At 48.7% G+C, this 15,864-nt stretch overlaps 1 protein-coding gene across 1 annotated transcript; it reads left to right on the top strand.

The window, feature by feature from the left end:
- Positions 1-2,634: 2,634 nt before the first annotated feature.
- KLHL35 (kelch like family member 35) lies at positions 2,635-15,450 on the top strand. Its single transcript, XM_063327234.1, has 7 exons — positions 2,635-3,177; positions 5,505-6,395; positions 8,241-8,425; positions 9,299-9,417; positions 9,892-10,080; positions 10,740-10,928; positions 11,723-15,450. Exons 2-7 carry the CDS (start codon positions 5,506-5,508, stop codon positions 11,909-11,911), a joined length of 1,761 nt encoding a protein of 586 aa, XP_063183304.1. The 5' UTR covers positions 2,635-3,177; position 5,505; the 3' UTR covers positions 11,912-15,450.
- Positions 15,451-15,864: the final 414 nt, after the last annotated feature.

Genomic DNA, 15,864 nt, shown 5'->3' with positions numbered 1-15,864 from the left:
ATCCCCTGAATGGCTGCATTTAACTGATAGTTGAAAGGGATTAAAATAAACACAACGCTATCTCACTGGTTGGTGATGGGTAGTCAGCACCATGTCATGAATTTGACTGGCTCTGGGAATACCATTTGAGTGTTAAATACAAAATTGCCCTAGGGGAAGGGGTAGAGCTCCTGATATCTACAATATTGAATAATCCCTAACCAGGGCTGTCCTTGCTGTACCCTAGGGAAAGATATTGAAAAGTTGAAAGGAGAGAAATGAGAGTCATGTAGGCTGTGTCTGTTATTCAAATAAAGGAGCTGAGGATTGCTTGCTGGCTCTAAGCCCAAATGGCTTGGGACAGCCAACATTGTGCTATTTAACTCTTTTTCTTCCTCGCTAAAACTGCCCTAATTTATAAGAGCTTAGTGGTACAACTGGGATAGTTCTCATGGTATCTGGGAACCTTTCCAAGCCCTTTAAATTTGCCAGTAGAGTTGTAGTCCTGGGGTCTGGGAGGTGATGCTGATGTGACCATGCCCTAGGCCTGCACAGTAAGAAGGATCTCTTATATCTCTACTAAAGCCTTAATACGATGCAGTGGCTTGGAGCTTGCAAAGTTCAAACTCAGCATGAAAATTCTAGCCATGCTATGAGCAGCAGCAGTGGTGTGAGGATGAAGGCTGGTTCCCCTTCTCCTGGACTCTTGGTGCAAGCAACCTCTTCTTGGCTGAAGCTCCTGACCAGGTTTCAAGCTCAATGTGTGTATTGACCATGTGTGAAATAGGAAACCAAGTTGGGTGTTTTTTTCCGCTCTTAAGCCTCTTAGTTTTCTTCATCTATTTCTCCTGGACCTTGTTTCTGTTCTAGTTACTACTCAGCCCTTACTCATCTACTTGGTTCTCCTGCTTCAGTCTCTTCTCCTGGAGGCTGGTGACTTCCCTTCACTTCTGCTAAATGGCTGAAGGTGGAAAGAGGATGTTCTGACTCCATGGCAAAGTTGAGCCATGGATGGTGGTGCCAGGAGTTCTTAGACAGCTGACCTGGATAGGACACATTTCCTTCTCTTGGGCATGTGGTGGGGAGGTACAAACCACAGTGTGATCAAGTCCTAATGACCATCATCCTCAAGATGTCTCACCATGGTCTCCATTACCTGATCTATCCAGAACTTTCTTCTACCTTTCCTCTTGTCCTTTTCATCCTTTTTCCCTCATTTTCTCTTTGGCTTAGCTGCATCCCTTCTCCTTCCTATTCCTTTCTCCTCCTGAGATGCATACTCTTCTGCTCCTTCAGAAACCTTTGGTCCTACATTCACCGAGAGCTTTCCCCAACAGATGCCTGGAGTTCCAGGTCCTATATACTTGTATTTCCCTTTTGCATCTTTTTTTAATGCTTGTGGCTTTGTGCCTAATGGCCTCCGTGGGCCTGGGGATGAGCATTTTTAACGTGAAGAGGGGTTTTTAGAGTCCCAATCCACTGTAAAATCACTGGTGTCTGTATCTACTCAGGAAGAAGACCCAGGGTGCTGGGAGCAAAAGAGAGGTTGAGCTCCTGCCCCTGCATAAGGTGTCCTTCCTCCAGTGCTGCCTAGCAGACATGCCTTTCAAACACCTCCTCATCCTTTTGCAGCTCTATGGGTTATTTAATACCCCGTTTCATGGAGAAATGCCACAAGCGTAGATTGTAGCGCAGCCTTTGCATGGTGACAGACACTCTGGGGCAAGTTAGCAACACATGGAGAGATCCAGGGCCAAGTGCAGTGCAGTCTCTCTGTAGAAATCTGCTCAATAGGTGGCTTGGTGTGGGCACAGGAACAGCTGCACCCTGCAAAGCCACCTCACTGTGATCACTTTGTGTATTTACAACCTTTAGTAGCTGTTCCCCCCCATCTGTACTCATGGCTTGAAGCTGGGGTTGGTTTTCGAGAAGGTTGGTAGCCCCATGCTTTATGGTCGCCAGGAGATGATAGGTTTGCGACCTTACTGAGGAGTTTCCAACACTCTGGAGACCTTTTTGCTGTGCCCCACAGGGCAGGATCGGTGCTGTGCTGTCATTTGTCCACTCCTGGTCATCTCTAGCTCCATCCATGTGCAGCCGTGGTTGCAACCGTGGTCAGTGCAGCCTGGCAGTGCCGACTCCATCAGGGTGGAAGGTCTGAAGAGCAAATCCCCCAACCTTCCCTCGCCACTGTGCAGGCTGGGAAACCGCAGTCCCTTCCAGGTTGGCAGTGATTCATATGCAAATGTTGGGAGCAAGCAGGATGCCAGCTTGTGCCCTGCATCCCAGCGATGGGAGAGGAGCAGAAAGGAACCAGCCAGCAAACGCAGCCGTGGTGCCCCACAGAAGTGCAATTTCTCCACGATGACGACATTTGGGGCCTGGTTATTATTAATACTTCTTTTCTCTTGAGTCTGAAATACTGTGGGTTGTTCAAAGCGATGCTGGGCAAGGGAGGGAAGGCTGGCTGCGTCACATTAGGGGCTTTGACAACCTTCAGCACAAGGGTTACTTCGTGGAGCTTCCCCAGGGCTGCTTTGATCCCTGCTACGAGCATTTAAAAATTCAGCCAACAACTGGGATCGAGTTGGAGGGGAGGGTGCAGAAAGCCACATGGGGCAAACCTCCCCTTCTGTCCTCATCATCCTCAAGGACCTAATTACCTAATTATCACACGTTAATGAGGGGGACTGCAGCCCCTCCCTGACCCAGTCCCTTCCTGCTCTGGGCGTCTTTTTGCTCACAGAGCCGTGTTTTATTTATCGGCTTTAGTGTGGTTTCCAGCGAGACAGAGTCTCTATCAAATGAATCGTTCCACCTGGACCTCAATTTGCTCTCCAGATGGCTCGGCCCTCTTAAGCTGCCCTGGTGTGATATATTTTTCTCTGAGCTGCGATGGGTTTTCCCTGGTTCCTGGCTCCTCCCTGGCTGGCTGTTATTGACAGCTGCATGGCTAATGCCCCGTAGCTCTCTGGCATGTCATTCAGGAGAAACAAAAGCAGATTTCTCCCCCACCTCTCCGGCAATGAGGATAAAGGGGTTGCTTTTGTGCTTCCCCAAGCGCTGCCGCAGAAGGGCTGAGCGTGCTTTGCGGAGGGGACCTGTCTCCGTGCAGAGTCCCGACGTGGATGGGAGCTCTCCCAGAGGGAAGTTGAGTCTTTTCTAGGTCCCACCTGGAGGACACAACCTGTGGGCCAGGTAAGGCTGGACTTCTTGCTTTAGCAGCTGGGTAGGCTTGACCAAAAAAAAAATAAAATTAATGCAGTGTTCGCTGCTGTATGGTACTTGGCTGGAGAGGGTGACCCAGAGAGGAGTGTGCATGGGTGAGGGCAATGGGGCAAGCCCACTCTTTCTTTGGAGTTGGCATCATTTGTTTCATGGGTAGACAGGAGGGATGTGAGCCGGGGAAGGGCTTTTGGATCAATTGGGGATGAAGGCGAGAGGGGGGTGTCTCTTCATAAGGAGGTCAGTCTGAGCTGTTTCTTCCCAGCAGTGAGCCGTGCAGAGCTGTACGTGTCCCTGATGGCTCGGAAATGTGTGCAGATGAGGGAGAGATGCGGGGATAGGGATGTGTTTGTCTGGGCTGGAGCTGCGTGTATCGGGAAAACGTGGAGTCAGCCGTGCTCTTTGCAAAGGCATCTCTCGAGAGCTGCCTTTGTCAGAACTTCTCTAAAACACTTTGGACGGACTGACAGCGGTTCCCGTCTGTACACAGCCCCGAGCACCCATCAGTGGCATTCAGGGTGTTTAGAGCCTTCACAAACTCCTGCAGGATTTCTTAGATATTTAGTTAGGGCTTGTTATGCTGCTTCACTGCTCCTTTAGGTCTCTGCAGCTCCCCTGTGGCACAGGCAGAGGTGTTTTCCCTGCTGCTGGGGGATTCTGGAGGCACAAAGGGATACGGTGACACTTTCTCGGGGTGGCGGGTTGAAGATCCTCAGGATCAGATTTGGTTGTCCTACACACAGCTACCCTGATGTCCTCTGGGGCATGGGAGAATCTGAGCACCTCTGGGGGCTGTGGTCAGGTGTGATGGCTGTCCAGGTGGTGCAGGTGTAGGAAGAGAGAAGAAGGATTAGAATCAAAGCAGGGATTTTTTGACTCATGAGAAATTCAATGTAATCCTCCTCGAAGATTCTTTCAGGGGCGTGTGTGGACACCACAAAGCCACTGATGTCTGGTAACTTGTTACCCCAATGGGGACTTGTGCTCCTGCCAGAGGCTTGTGGTGAGATGCTCCACAACCTGACTTAGGGGGCCCTTAAGAGCAGACTGTGAACCCCCTCCCCCAGACGGGCTCTTTGCTGTTACAGAGTCTCAGAAAAGCAGTCTAAAACCTGCATGGCCATGGTTGAAGCTGCAATCAGGAGTTCTCTGCTGATGGCCCTCGCTGGCACACCCATTCAAGTAGAGTGGTGCTGACTCTGTCGTGCTTTCAAAACACTGGTGGTGGCATTGCTGTGCCCCTTTTATTTAACATCCAGCTGGAGAGAGCAGTTGGGCAAGCGTCGGGAGACCCAGGCTCCATCCCCTCCTTGCTCTGTCCCCCAGCATCTGGGTCTATGCAACAGTGATGGGTCAGGGTGGGCTTTTGTAGAGAAGCGGAGGAAATGGGGCAGAGCCAACCTGTTAGTATGTCTAGGTTGGTGGAGACAGAAATTGAGGGTTTGGGGTCTGTAATTCTCTCACTGTTGTCAGATAGTTTATTCTTGTCACTATTTCAATGCCACGATGCTCCCCTGCTTTTCAGACCCCCACTCTGCGGGCAGAGGCCCTTCTTCCCGGGGATTACTCTTTACAGATGATCTGGCTGCCTCCCCCTCACTTGAGCAGGGATCACCCTTTTGGATGTGCAGCTATTTGCCCCCTCCAGGCTGAACACACGACTTTCCCTGCCCTGCAGGGATGAGTCCTGCTGCTCAGGCTCAGTGGTGTGAACCATTAGAGCTCGAATGAGAGAAGTCTGCTGTGCTTCATTGCAATGGCTTTATGAAGTCCTTTAGAAAAGATTTAAAATCATCCAGAGAACAAATCTAGCAGAAAGGTAGATCAGATGTAGATGTTTCCCCTGCTTTTGAGCAGGTCACGTCATAGCTACCTGTGGCAAATCTTGGTCTCACGCCCTTACCTCTGGATTTTTGCCTGGAATAAGACATCTGGGGAAACGCGGTGGATAGAAAAAGTCAAAATATTGCATTTCTTCCATCTGGGCTGTACCGTACTTCCATTTGAGAGGATGGGGAAACCAGTTAATAAGAGCTGCGAGATGTCAGAAAGAAAGGAAAAGGTGTCAAGGTGCTAGTGCAGCATAGGCTGGGCAAGGCAACTGCCTTAGAAGAAACACCTCCTAAAAGCAGAAGTTGGTCTACTGGGATGGGGTTGGATTGGAAATATCCATTTTGGCTGGAATATTTACTTCCTCATGGCACTGAGGAAGACGCAGAAACGATGATGGTGTTGGACGTTGCAGTCAGATATTTTAATAGAGTGCTGTTCTCTTGTCTGCTTCCCTGCTTCCCAACCAGGATGCATCGAATGATGAAAGAAGAATCAAGTTTCAGGACAAGCAGCCTGGAAAATGCAACGCGGGACCCGAGCAAAGAAAAGCTGCACATGAAGCTCTGCAGCGGGTCCTGCCACGCTGAGCAAATTCTCCAGACGCTGAACTCCTACCGGCAGAGCGGTATCTTCACAGACGTGGTGCTATTAATTGATGGACAAGAATTTCCCTGTCACCGTGCCACTTTGTCAGCCAACAGCACCTATTTCCAGGCCATGTTTGGTGGCAATCTCAAGGAAGGCCACCAGGATATCATTAATATTCAAAAGATTTCCGCTTCCACGATGTCTCTTCTTCTTGATTATATGTATGGGGGGAACATCATAATTCAGGAGGACAACGTTGAAAGCATCTTGGAACTGTCTGACTTGCTGCAGATCTCCAAGCTCAGAGATGCTTGTGTCACCTTCCTTGAAGGCCAGCTTCACCCATGCAACTGTTTGGGCATCATGAAGTTTGCTGATTCATTCTCCATTGCATCTCTGACAGAAAAGAGCAAGAGGTTCATGCTGGAGTGTTTTGTGGAGGTGTCATCTCATGAAGAGTTCTTGGAGATGGGTGTGAAGGAGCTGGTTGAATATCTATCTGATGAGCAGCTGGTGGTCCCCAAGGAGGAAGTGGTCTTTGAAGCAGTCATGCGCTGGGTACGGCATGACATACCAGCCAGGAAGGGAGCCTTGAAGGACCTCCTTGAGCATGTGCGTCTGCCCCTGCTTGACCCCACCTACTTCCTGGAGAAGGTGGAAATGGATGGACTCATCCAGGACTCGAAGGAGTGCATTCCTCTGCTGCACGAGGCCCGCAAGTACTACATCCTTGGGAATGAGGTCAGCTCTTTGCGATCAAGGCCCAGAAGGTAAAACACAGAGTCTTCTTCCCTAGACCGGCATGGCCTACATTGATGGATTTAAAGTTTGAGGGGAGTTCTTGAGTTGTTTTTCCTTTCTTTCTTTTTCTTTTTTTTCCCCTTCTGATTGCTTCTTTTTTGGCCTCCCTGTTCCCAAAATGAAGGCATTAGAGATGTGTGCCTGGCCCTGCCTATAAACTTCCTGTGAAGTTTATACCAATGCATGTGACACTTTTCTTTGTTGGCAAGAAGTGCTCTAGTCACACTGCTCTGGGCGTGCAATGATGCTATCCAGACATATCCAGACTATGACCAAGAACGGGTGTTCGTAACTCTTTATTTCTGTCTGCTTTCACCAATGTGTAGAGCACTGGGTTGAGACGTGTTTTCTGTTCTCAGCTCTGCCTGTTCTCATTTCACCTCTTTGGTCTCTCTCCCACCTTCTCCAAGCTATCTGTTAGCAGGAAGGCTTGGATCAGTCCCAGTCCTCCTGGCCATCAGCTTGGTGCCTAGCTCAAAAGCATTACTGCAGGGTCAGGAATTTATGTCCAGGGGAAAAAAAAGGCAGTTGCTATCCAGGTACCTGGGTACCTTCATATTACTTTTTTATTTATTTTTTTCCCCCTCCATTGATTTATTGATGAGCAGCAAGAAGATAGATGCTGACCCAGGCAGCTGCCAGTGTAAAGTGGAGGAGGAATAAAAAAAAGATATTTCTAGGGTTGGGATTCTGTGTGAATCTGCACCTTTTTGTGACTGTGAAGTCTGGATTTGATCAGCCACATTTTGTGTCTCTCCTGTTTCTTCACGGTCCCACAGGTCCCTTAGGGTGTGCTGGTAAGAGTGCTGAGGGACACCTCTGCTCTGGGGTGGGTGGCCATATCAAACTGGGTTGGTTTGCAAGGCTCTCCATTCTTTCCCAGAGGACACCCATGACCACGGGACTGCAGGGCCAGGTTCTTGTGTTCTCCTGCTCTTCAGACCAAGAAGTGCAGGGGTTTTTGCTGCTCAGTGGTGGAACAGCCTGGGCGGAAGAATGGAGCTTGCCCCCGTACATCTCAGAAGTCCCAGCCTGGCATTCAGGGCATGTGCCTGTCAGGTGGAAGAGATGATTTGACACACCTTCTCTGTGATGAATACCACAACAGGGTCTGTGGTGACCTCCTCAAGGATGTAAACAGCTAAAATTCACTGGGGATAAATCCCACCCCCCAGCCATCCACATTTTACCTCCCTCCTTTTACAGCTTTGGCCTTAAGTGAATTGCCTCAGCCTGCACAAGCCATGGCAGAGCTGAGGATTGGACCAAGCCTTTCAAATCCTCTTTCATCCTCTTCCTTCCTCTCCCCTCCCGCAGAGCTGTTCCTCTCTTGCCACCTACTCGCTGGCAGGATTTCTCCTTCCCCTGCTGTCTGTCTTGTCTGCTCGCTGCTATTAGGGTTGGAGAGAGAGAGATTTCCTGGAAACACTTCTCTCTCCAGGCAGAGAGCTTGTTGCAGGCGGGCTGCCAGGAGCAGCTTTCCACACTCATGGCTGTGCCTTGAGGATTAGGCTTGATTTGTGCTGGAAGGGGGGAGGTGGTGAGTGGCAGGAGGCAATCTCACGAAGGACTTTTAAAGGTCGTTCCCATTTTCTTTCCCTATGCAGTTTGGACCCCTTCCCACCCAGTCTGGGAGGTGTCTTTGATTTGAAAGTGCAGGTGTGAAATGATTTGCCCAGAAAATCAGTAGCTGATGCAGGAGGGGCCCCTGCTCTGTCTATTGGACTGTGCTGCCAATGCCCTAGGTAGGATGGGAGGGATGATGGAAAGGAGTAGCCTGGCCTGGGGGATTATCCATGCCTTTCATGGTCTAGGTTCATGGAGCTGGCGGAAGTCATCATCGTCATTGGGGGCTGTGATAAGAAAGGCCTTCTGAAGCTGCCCTTCACGGACCTCTACCACCCAAAGAGCAGGCAGTGGACAGCCCTCTCCAGCGTGCCCGGCTACACCAAGTCAGAGTTTGCTGCCTGCACGCTGAAGAACGATGTGTACATATCAGGTGAGATATCCTGGACTAGATGGTCCCTTCCTGGTTGCAAAGAAAGGCGCGACCTCTGCTTGGACAGCCCCTCCTTAGTTCTGCTCACTAGGACTCATTCACATGCATCCCAGCTTTGGAGCAAAGTCACGTCTTGATGAAATGATTCGGATTTTGCTGTCCCAAGGAGCAATTTCACCTTTAAGGGGGAGGATGGCAGTATTAAAAAAAAAACAACTTTTCCTCCTGCCGGGCATCTGTCAAAAGTGTTCAGCTGTAGAATGAGCTGGTTTTGGTGTGTGCTGTCAGACAGGATTTCCTAAAACATCAGTATCCTGCCTGTCCCTCACTTAAAATGTAATGCCGATCAGATGAGTTCTATGTAAAGGATGGGGCAGTGTAACAAGCGCCTTGAAGTCCAGAGAGTATCTCCCTTGGGAAGCTGAGTTTACGTGGCCATAACCCAATAACCATATTCCGTCCTAAATTAGAATCATAGAATCATGGAATCGTCCAGGTTAGAAGGGACCTTGCAGATCATTGAGTCCAACCATCAACCTAACACTGACAAAGCCAGCACTAACGCATGTCCCTCAGCACCACGTCTGCCCGGCTTTTAAATCCCTCCAGGGATGGCGACTCCACCACTGCCCTGGGCAGCCTGTTCCAATGCTTGATAACCTTTTCAGTGAAGAATTTTTTCCTAATATCCATCCTAAACCTCCCCTGATATAACTTGAGGCTGTTTCTTCTTGTCCTATTGCCTGTTCCTTGGGAGAAGAGACCGACCCCGACTTGTTCCATTGCATGGAGGAACTAGGCAATATTGTGGTGTAATGAGGTGATGGGGCTGTCCTTGGGATTACAGCAGCCCTCCATCCCTCTGTTTTTCAGGAGGACACATCAGCAGCAACGATGTTTGGGTGTTGAACTCCCAGCTGAACGTCTGGATCAAAGTTGCTTGTCTGCAGAAAGGCCGATGGAGGCACAAAATGGCAACACTTCAGGGTAAGGTAAGCAATGGCCCGAATTTTGGAAGAAGCCACGTGGAGCACTGTCCCCCCACTTCTCCTGCTGCCTAGCACAACGTGAAACTGTCAGCGTGTGTTTGTCTTCTGGGTGATTTAGAGATGGTTTTGGTGGGAGAACAACTAGGACATAACCAAAACATCATTGTTTCAGTCGGGTGTGCGTTGCCACCTGAAGCAGCCACAAATGAAGTTGTAGCAATAAGATCTACCATGGGATGGTGCAAGACTTCTGCAGATAGCTGTGTCAAGTCTTTGGGTGAAAGCTATACAGCATGGGGTCTTTCATGGAATCATAGAATGGTTTGGGTTGGAAGGGACTTTTAAAGGTCCAACCCCAAGGTTGATGTCTGTCTCTCCGGCAAAGTCCTAGCCTTCCCTCACGTGCGCTGTGACAATGTAGCCCGTTAGGTGAGTCCGTGAGTTTCTAATCGGCTTGCTTTGCTCCTTTTGTGGCAGATCTACGCTGTGGGAGGCTTTGATGGTTTTTACCGCCTCTCTAGCGTGGAGTGCTATGACACATTCTCCAACAGCTGGTCAACCTTGGCCCCGCTGCCTCAAGCTGTGAGCTCGGCTGCTGTGGTCTCCTGCCTGAACAAGCTCTACGTGCTGGGTGGTGCTGTGGATGACGCTGCTAACACTGACAAGGTATTGTTGGGCCATCAAGAACGGACAGAGCCCTAAAAAAGAAGGTTTACATGGGAACATGGAGGGAAATGGGATTGTCCTTAAGCTACAAGGGTGCCTTTTTTTTGAAAACTAATGAAAGCTCCCTTGTAATAAGATGAGAAGTCATACATTTAAGTGGAAGCCAATGAGACTTAGGGACCAGAGAGGGAAGGTGTGAGGAGCTGACAGTATATTAAGCGTGGTTTCAGTGGAGCCTGTTCTGCTCTGAAGCCTGGTCAGCCCTGAGGCACCACAGGAGCAAACCTCTGATGCTGTGGGCATTCACTTCAGAGAAGTAGCAACTGTAGTAACTGTCTGGAGGAGACCTCTGCAAGCCATACATGGTGCTTCTGGTCTCCTGAGCTGCAGGAAGAGCTCCTGAGCTGCTCAGCTCCATCTCTGAACACTTAACCATGCCCTGTCTGGGACACCCTGGGGGCTTGTAGTTTGGGAGACTTGGATTCAAAAGGGAATGCTAGAACCCCTCATTCCTTCGCTCACTGCACTGGTCTCTGGATGTTGAAGCTCCCATCCATGTTTCTGTCCCCGTGTGCTTTTATTTCTAATGAATAGCAGCTTCAGCCAAGCAGGGACATACGGTAACTTCCATGTTCCCATAGCTGCATTTCTCCTCCCAGGTCCAGTGCTACAATCCAGAGGACAACAAGTGGACGCTCTTGTCTCCGACCCCTTTTTACCAGAGGTGCATCAGTGCTGTCTGCTTGGACAACATCATTTATGTTGTAGGTGGACTCCTCAGTAAAATCTTCAGCTACGATCCAAGGAAAGACAGCTGGCAAGAAGTGGCCACCCTCCCTGGGCCTCTGGTAAGGAAGAGGTTTGGGAAAGAAGCTCTGAGCCTTCCCGCTCTCCCTCTAGAATAGGAGTGATCTGTGCTTTGCTGAGAATGAAGGCAAAGAAAATACATTGCGGGTTTGGCTCTGAATAGGCGAACATGACCTCCGCAAAGCAACTCAAACTTACATGTCCATACTGCTTGGAGGATGTCTCTCTCACAGCAAATTCAAGTTGTCTTGCTAAGGTGGGGTCTACGCTAGTATTAATGCCAGAGGAGTGGGTCTGTAGGGTGGAACCCCTAGTGTTGAGGACATATTCTCCACACTAGGTGTTTCAGGGTGAAGGTTATACTGGGTCTAGTCTGGTCCGTGGACTGAACAGAGACCGATGGTGGCTGTGTGCCTTGGTTTAGTGTCATCACAGTTCGTAGTCCAAAGCCACGCTGCAATGTGAGTTGTGGCACAGTGAAGAGGAACGATGGGACACAGATCACCCTGATCTGAATTAAAACACCTGTGTTATTGGATTCTTATAACGGGCTTTCACATGGGGGTGCTGGATGGGTCTCTGGGTTCTTTGCGTGCTTGTGAGTCTGTGCTGTGTCTGGGAGGCTGCCAGAAACAGCAACAGTCCCATCGTTGACTGGAGGCATTACAAGTGCCTAAACTCTTACTGAAACGGTGCCTTTGCAGCACCCCAAGAGCCAGACACCACTTAGCTACTTTTGCTCCCTTCTGCTGGGCAACAGGCTCAACTCCCCCCATGCTCAGTCCCGTTGCCTGAAGCTGGAGGCTTGCTCCTCAGCTCTTCTTCTGCTTTCCAGGAGAGCTGTGGCCTGACGGTGTGTGGAGGGAAGATTTACATCCTGGGTGGCCGAGATGAGAATGGGGAAGGCACGGACAAAGCCTTCACTTTCGACCCGGTGACGGGGACTGTGGAGCAGCAGCCGCCACTGCAGCGCTGCACCAGTTATCACGGCTGTGTGACCATCCTGCAGCGCATGAACAGATGACCACGGGGCTCCAACGGCATCCACTTCCAGAGCCTCCCCTTGAGACAGTGGCCACCCAGCGTGTGGATGGACATCTCACCTTTGTGCAGGGAAGGGCAATATACGCCACTGATGAAGACATGCTCCAGCCAGCCCCTGGGCAGCCTCTGCTTTGTTTTCTCCTGGCCTGATGATGCCAATGGCTTTGATGCTGATCTAGGCTAGAGGATGAAAGGGTGCTGGGCTGTGTGAAGCTGCATCACAGATATTGCCACAGTAGGATTCAAGTATCCTTGCAGCCCTTGCAAACTCTAAATTTGACCTTTACTTAGGTTTTCCTGGCTGTAGATTACGGTTTTCTGTTATGTTGGCAACAGAGGCTCATTGTCCTGCAAGGACATGTATGTGCTGCTGTCTGATGCCCAAGACTGTTGCAGTAACAACGATGGTTACAGGATCCAATTCTTTAGCTAAAGCTATCTGATATTTCTGAATTTAGCTGTGTAGAACCCTGTGGCGAACCACGGTGGTGACATAAATGGTCATTAATGTCCATGAACAGTTAGTCCCGTTACAGTGGAGAGCTGAGATTGAGACTTCAAAGATGATAGCCCAAGAAAATTTCTCCACTAAATCCCCAAAAGCCGGGTTAAATAGTCCAAGCTCAGACTCCATTCTTCACGTGCTATATGGGGGTCTATTCCCCTAAAGCACAGAGTGCTTTCTCTTTTCATACATGTTTTGTGGTTGGACTGCTGTCTCACTGTGTCCTGGTCCTTGAGAGGACAAGTGGATCATGTAGCCAAGAGTTGCTCTTTGGAGAGCAGAGGTAGGGGAATATTAATGTATAGGAATCAGGCATGAGGACATGAAGCATGGTTGGTAGCTAGAGAATCACATCTGGCTCGTTTTGGCTCTGGAGAATGCTAGCAAGCATTAACATAAACTCTATATTTAACAGATTCAATACAGAGTCCCTGGGAGCCTGAACGTGCAGCTCATTTGGAGGGAGAGTGTTCGATTACACAGACTGTGTTGCTCCAAGCCAGTTGGTCTCAGGTCTAGAAATGGTCCTGAGCACATTTGATTTGGTAGAATAGCCATAGCTTTTTGGCATCAGTGTCTTTTTAGTCCATTCCTGGAACTGGTAATTTCTGATGGGTCCGTTTAAATGTTCCTGTTGCTCAATTAGGGACTTAGTTACTGCCCAATGTAGAGTGGGGTCTCTTAAAAACTCCCGTTACTTATATATTGCAGGGTGCACCCCTCTACAGCAGCTGCTGGCTGGCTGCTGTTTCCTCTGCACCTTCCTTTCCTTGCCCCAATGATGACTTCTTCCTGAAGCAGAGGACACAACTATGTCCACTGGCCCGGATATTCCCATTTTCAGGGCCTTTTAATTATCTTAAATCTCCTGGGTTTGCCTACTTCCCCCCACATAGCTGGTTTTTATGCCGTCCTCTTTAGTACTTCTGTTTTCTGTGAACTCTGAGAAGTTTACTTCTTCTTTGTGGTGATGTCAGGCTTCCCTGTAAAACTTGGCAAAAAGAGGTCCCTGCCGAAGAACCAAAACTTGCTGTTACTGGGCACACTAATCTCCTCTTCTCTTGAGGAAATATGTGCTCTTCCATTGCCCAAGCGACGAGCAAGGTGTTTCATTGCATGAAACGTACCTGGTGCTCCTCATAGTCACATCTGGCAAGTCTCATGGCTATCCGGCTATCATAGCCATTTTGCTGATCAAGGTGCACTATTTGGACGTTCTCAGACCCAAATTCTCCTTAAGGCCTGGGCATGTGGGTTAGACATGTTAACCAGATCATAAGTAGCACAATGTGTCCTTTCAAGCAATATAAAGGGGGTGGTGTAGGTTATGCCCATGAGGAGAGAAAAGGAAATTCATGTTGGTAAAAAGGAATTGTATTTGCAATCAAATTGCATCCACAGTTGGGTCTTTAATGGGGGTGGAGATTTCAGGGGAAACTGGCACCTTTCCTTCAGTTAGTTAAGTTGGCACAAAAGAAAGTGTGAGCCCATCAACCCATGCTGTGATGGCCTTCAGGGACAGAGAGACCTTTATCCTCCTACGTCCTGATTTTCTGAAGACCTCAAATCTCCTCCCCAATTTTGCCTCTCTTACTGATACCCTGTGCCTTAAGCAATTCACTGCTTTGGTATGGGCGCCCCTTCCAAGTGTGTGGCTTGGGACCCAGTGTCTCCACCTCGCCTCATGATTCAGATGGCCAAGGAGGATTTTAATTCTCCCCAGACTGTCCCGTTAGTTATGTCCCTCCTCTTGGCCTGCACTTTGGAAAACACTGCTGATGTTTCAAGAGAATGAGTGCACCCAGAGCTTGACAGGGTGTGCATTGAGCAAAGTCTGCTCGGCTGAGAGTGGTGAGCGGCATGAGGAATCAGGCCTTTCAAAAGGGATGGTCCTCATGCCAGATTTCTTCTATGCCTAATGTATATAGAATAGGGCTGTGAACACAGGCATATCTTGCTTGGTGGCTTGCAGATCTTTGTGCTCTTGTTCTTCAAAAGAGCATAGTAATGTATTTGGACATAGCAATACCCTTGATAGGAAAAAGGAAATTTTCCAGTTGCACTTACAACTTCTCTTTCCTGCTTTTCCTAATGACTTTTGGGAGTTTCTTGCTGTACTTCCCACCTTATTCCTGTAGAAATAAGCACACTCGAAAGGGTGGAAGGTGTTCCCATCGGCTTTCCCACGTGCTTTTGACATGTGTGGTGTGTTGCAATAGCTGTGACATGGTGGTGGAGGTTGTGGCGTAGGTGCTAAAATGTTTGCCTCGTTCTTGGTCCTGATATTCATTGTACCACTGAAATATGTTTGTATTTTGTAAGGGCTGTGGGCGTACAGGGGGATTGTTAAGGAAGGAATTTAACTTGGGTTTTTTTAGAAATCAATATTCGCCTAGACTCCTAACCGCTTTTGCTGCGGTTTAACCGCATTCGTGCATACTGCTTCATGGCATTCCAAAAAAGATGTTTTTTAATGGAGCATCAGAGGAGCTTTGGGAGCATCATCCTTGAGGTGTCCCAGCCTTTATCTGGGATACCTGAATTCTCCATCTAAGCAATTAGGAAATCCAAGGTGTTGTTTTTTGTCTGCAGGGAATAATACCTTTAACTATTACATGGGGTCGTGGCCAGGTTAGCATGGAGAAGGTGCCTGGATCATTCAAACTCAGCTGAAGGGTGAGGGAACTTTTACTCCTCTTTTAGCATGGTGGAAAGAATATTTCTAGGGAAAATGAAAAATTATTTGTCTTGTCTGATTCTTGCTCTTCCTTGGTGTGGCAGAAGAATACAAAGCATGAAACTATCTGCCACTACACGCTCCTTCAGTTTCTGAGAAGACCTTTCTCGGACCACAGGTAAAGCACCTCCTTGCTGTGTTTGCAGTAATACACAGACTTGCTGTGGGAGCTCTGTATAGCTAAAGATGTAGAAGAAAGTAGTGATCATCTGCAAAGCATGTGAGGTAGTTTCAGCTTTATGTATTTAAGTTTTTAAAGACAAAATAAATGACTTTTTTTTTTTGCACTCCAAAAGAGCGACTGTCAATCATTTCCAAGTAGTACTGAAACCATCCCTTCCTCCTCCCATCCTTTTGGATTTTCCTTGCTGCCTGTCTTGGCAGTTGTGTTGTTTTGGGTATGTTTGTATTTTGGATGGGAGCCAGAGGGGAGGAAAAGCTTTTTGGGAACAAATCACAGGGATGGTGTAGACAGCATTTGTCCATGACACACAAACTAGAAGAATTATAAGTAACCTGGAAGACAGGGCTGCTGTAGAGAGCAAGCTGGACTGCTTGGTAGCCTTTGCTACCTAGTCAAAAAAAAAAGCCTTCTTCATGAAGGCAAATGAGATGTGATGCGATTGGGCAAGAAAGAAATGCCACCCAGAGCTAGAGAAGGATCCTGTGGAGCCGCGTACAGAGAGGGATC

This window comes from Chroicocephalus ridibundus, chromosome 1, assembly GCF_963924245.1.
Source record: "Chroicocephalus ridibundus chromosome 1, bChrRid1.1, whole genome shotgun sequence".
NCBI lineage: Eukaryota > Metazoa > Chordata > Aves > Charadriiformes > Laridae > Chroicocephalus > Chroicocephalus ridibundus.
This window is presented reverse-complemented; position numbering and strand designations above follow the sequence as displayed.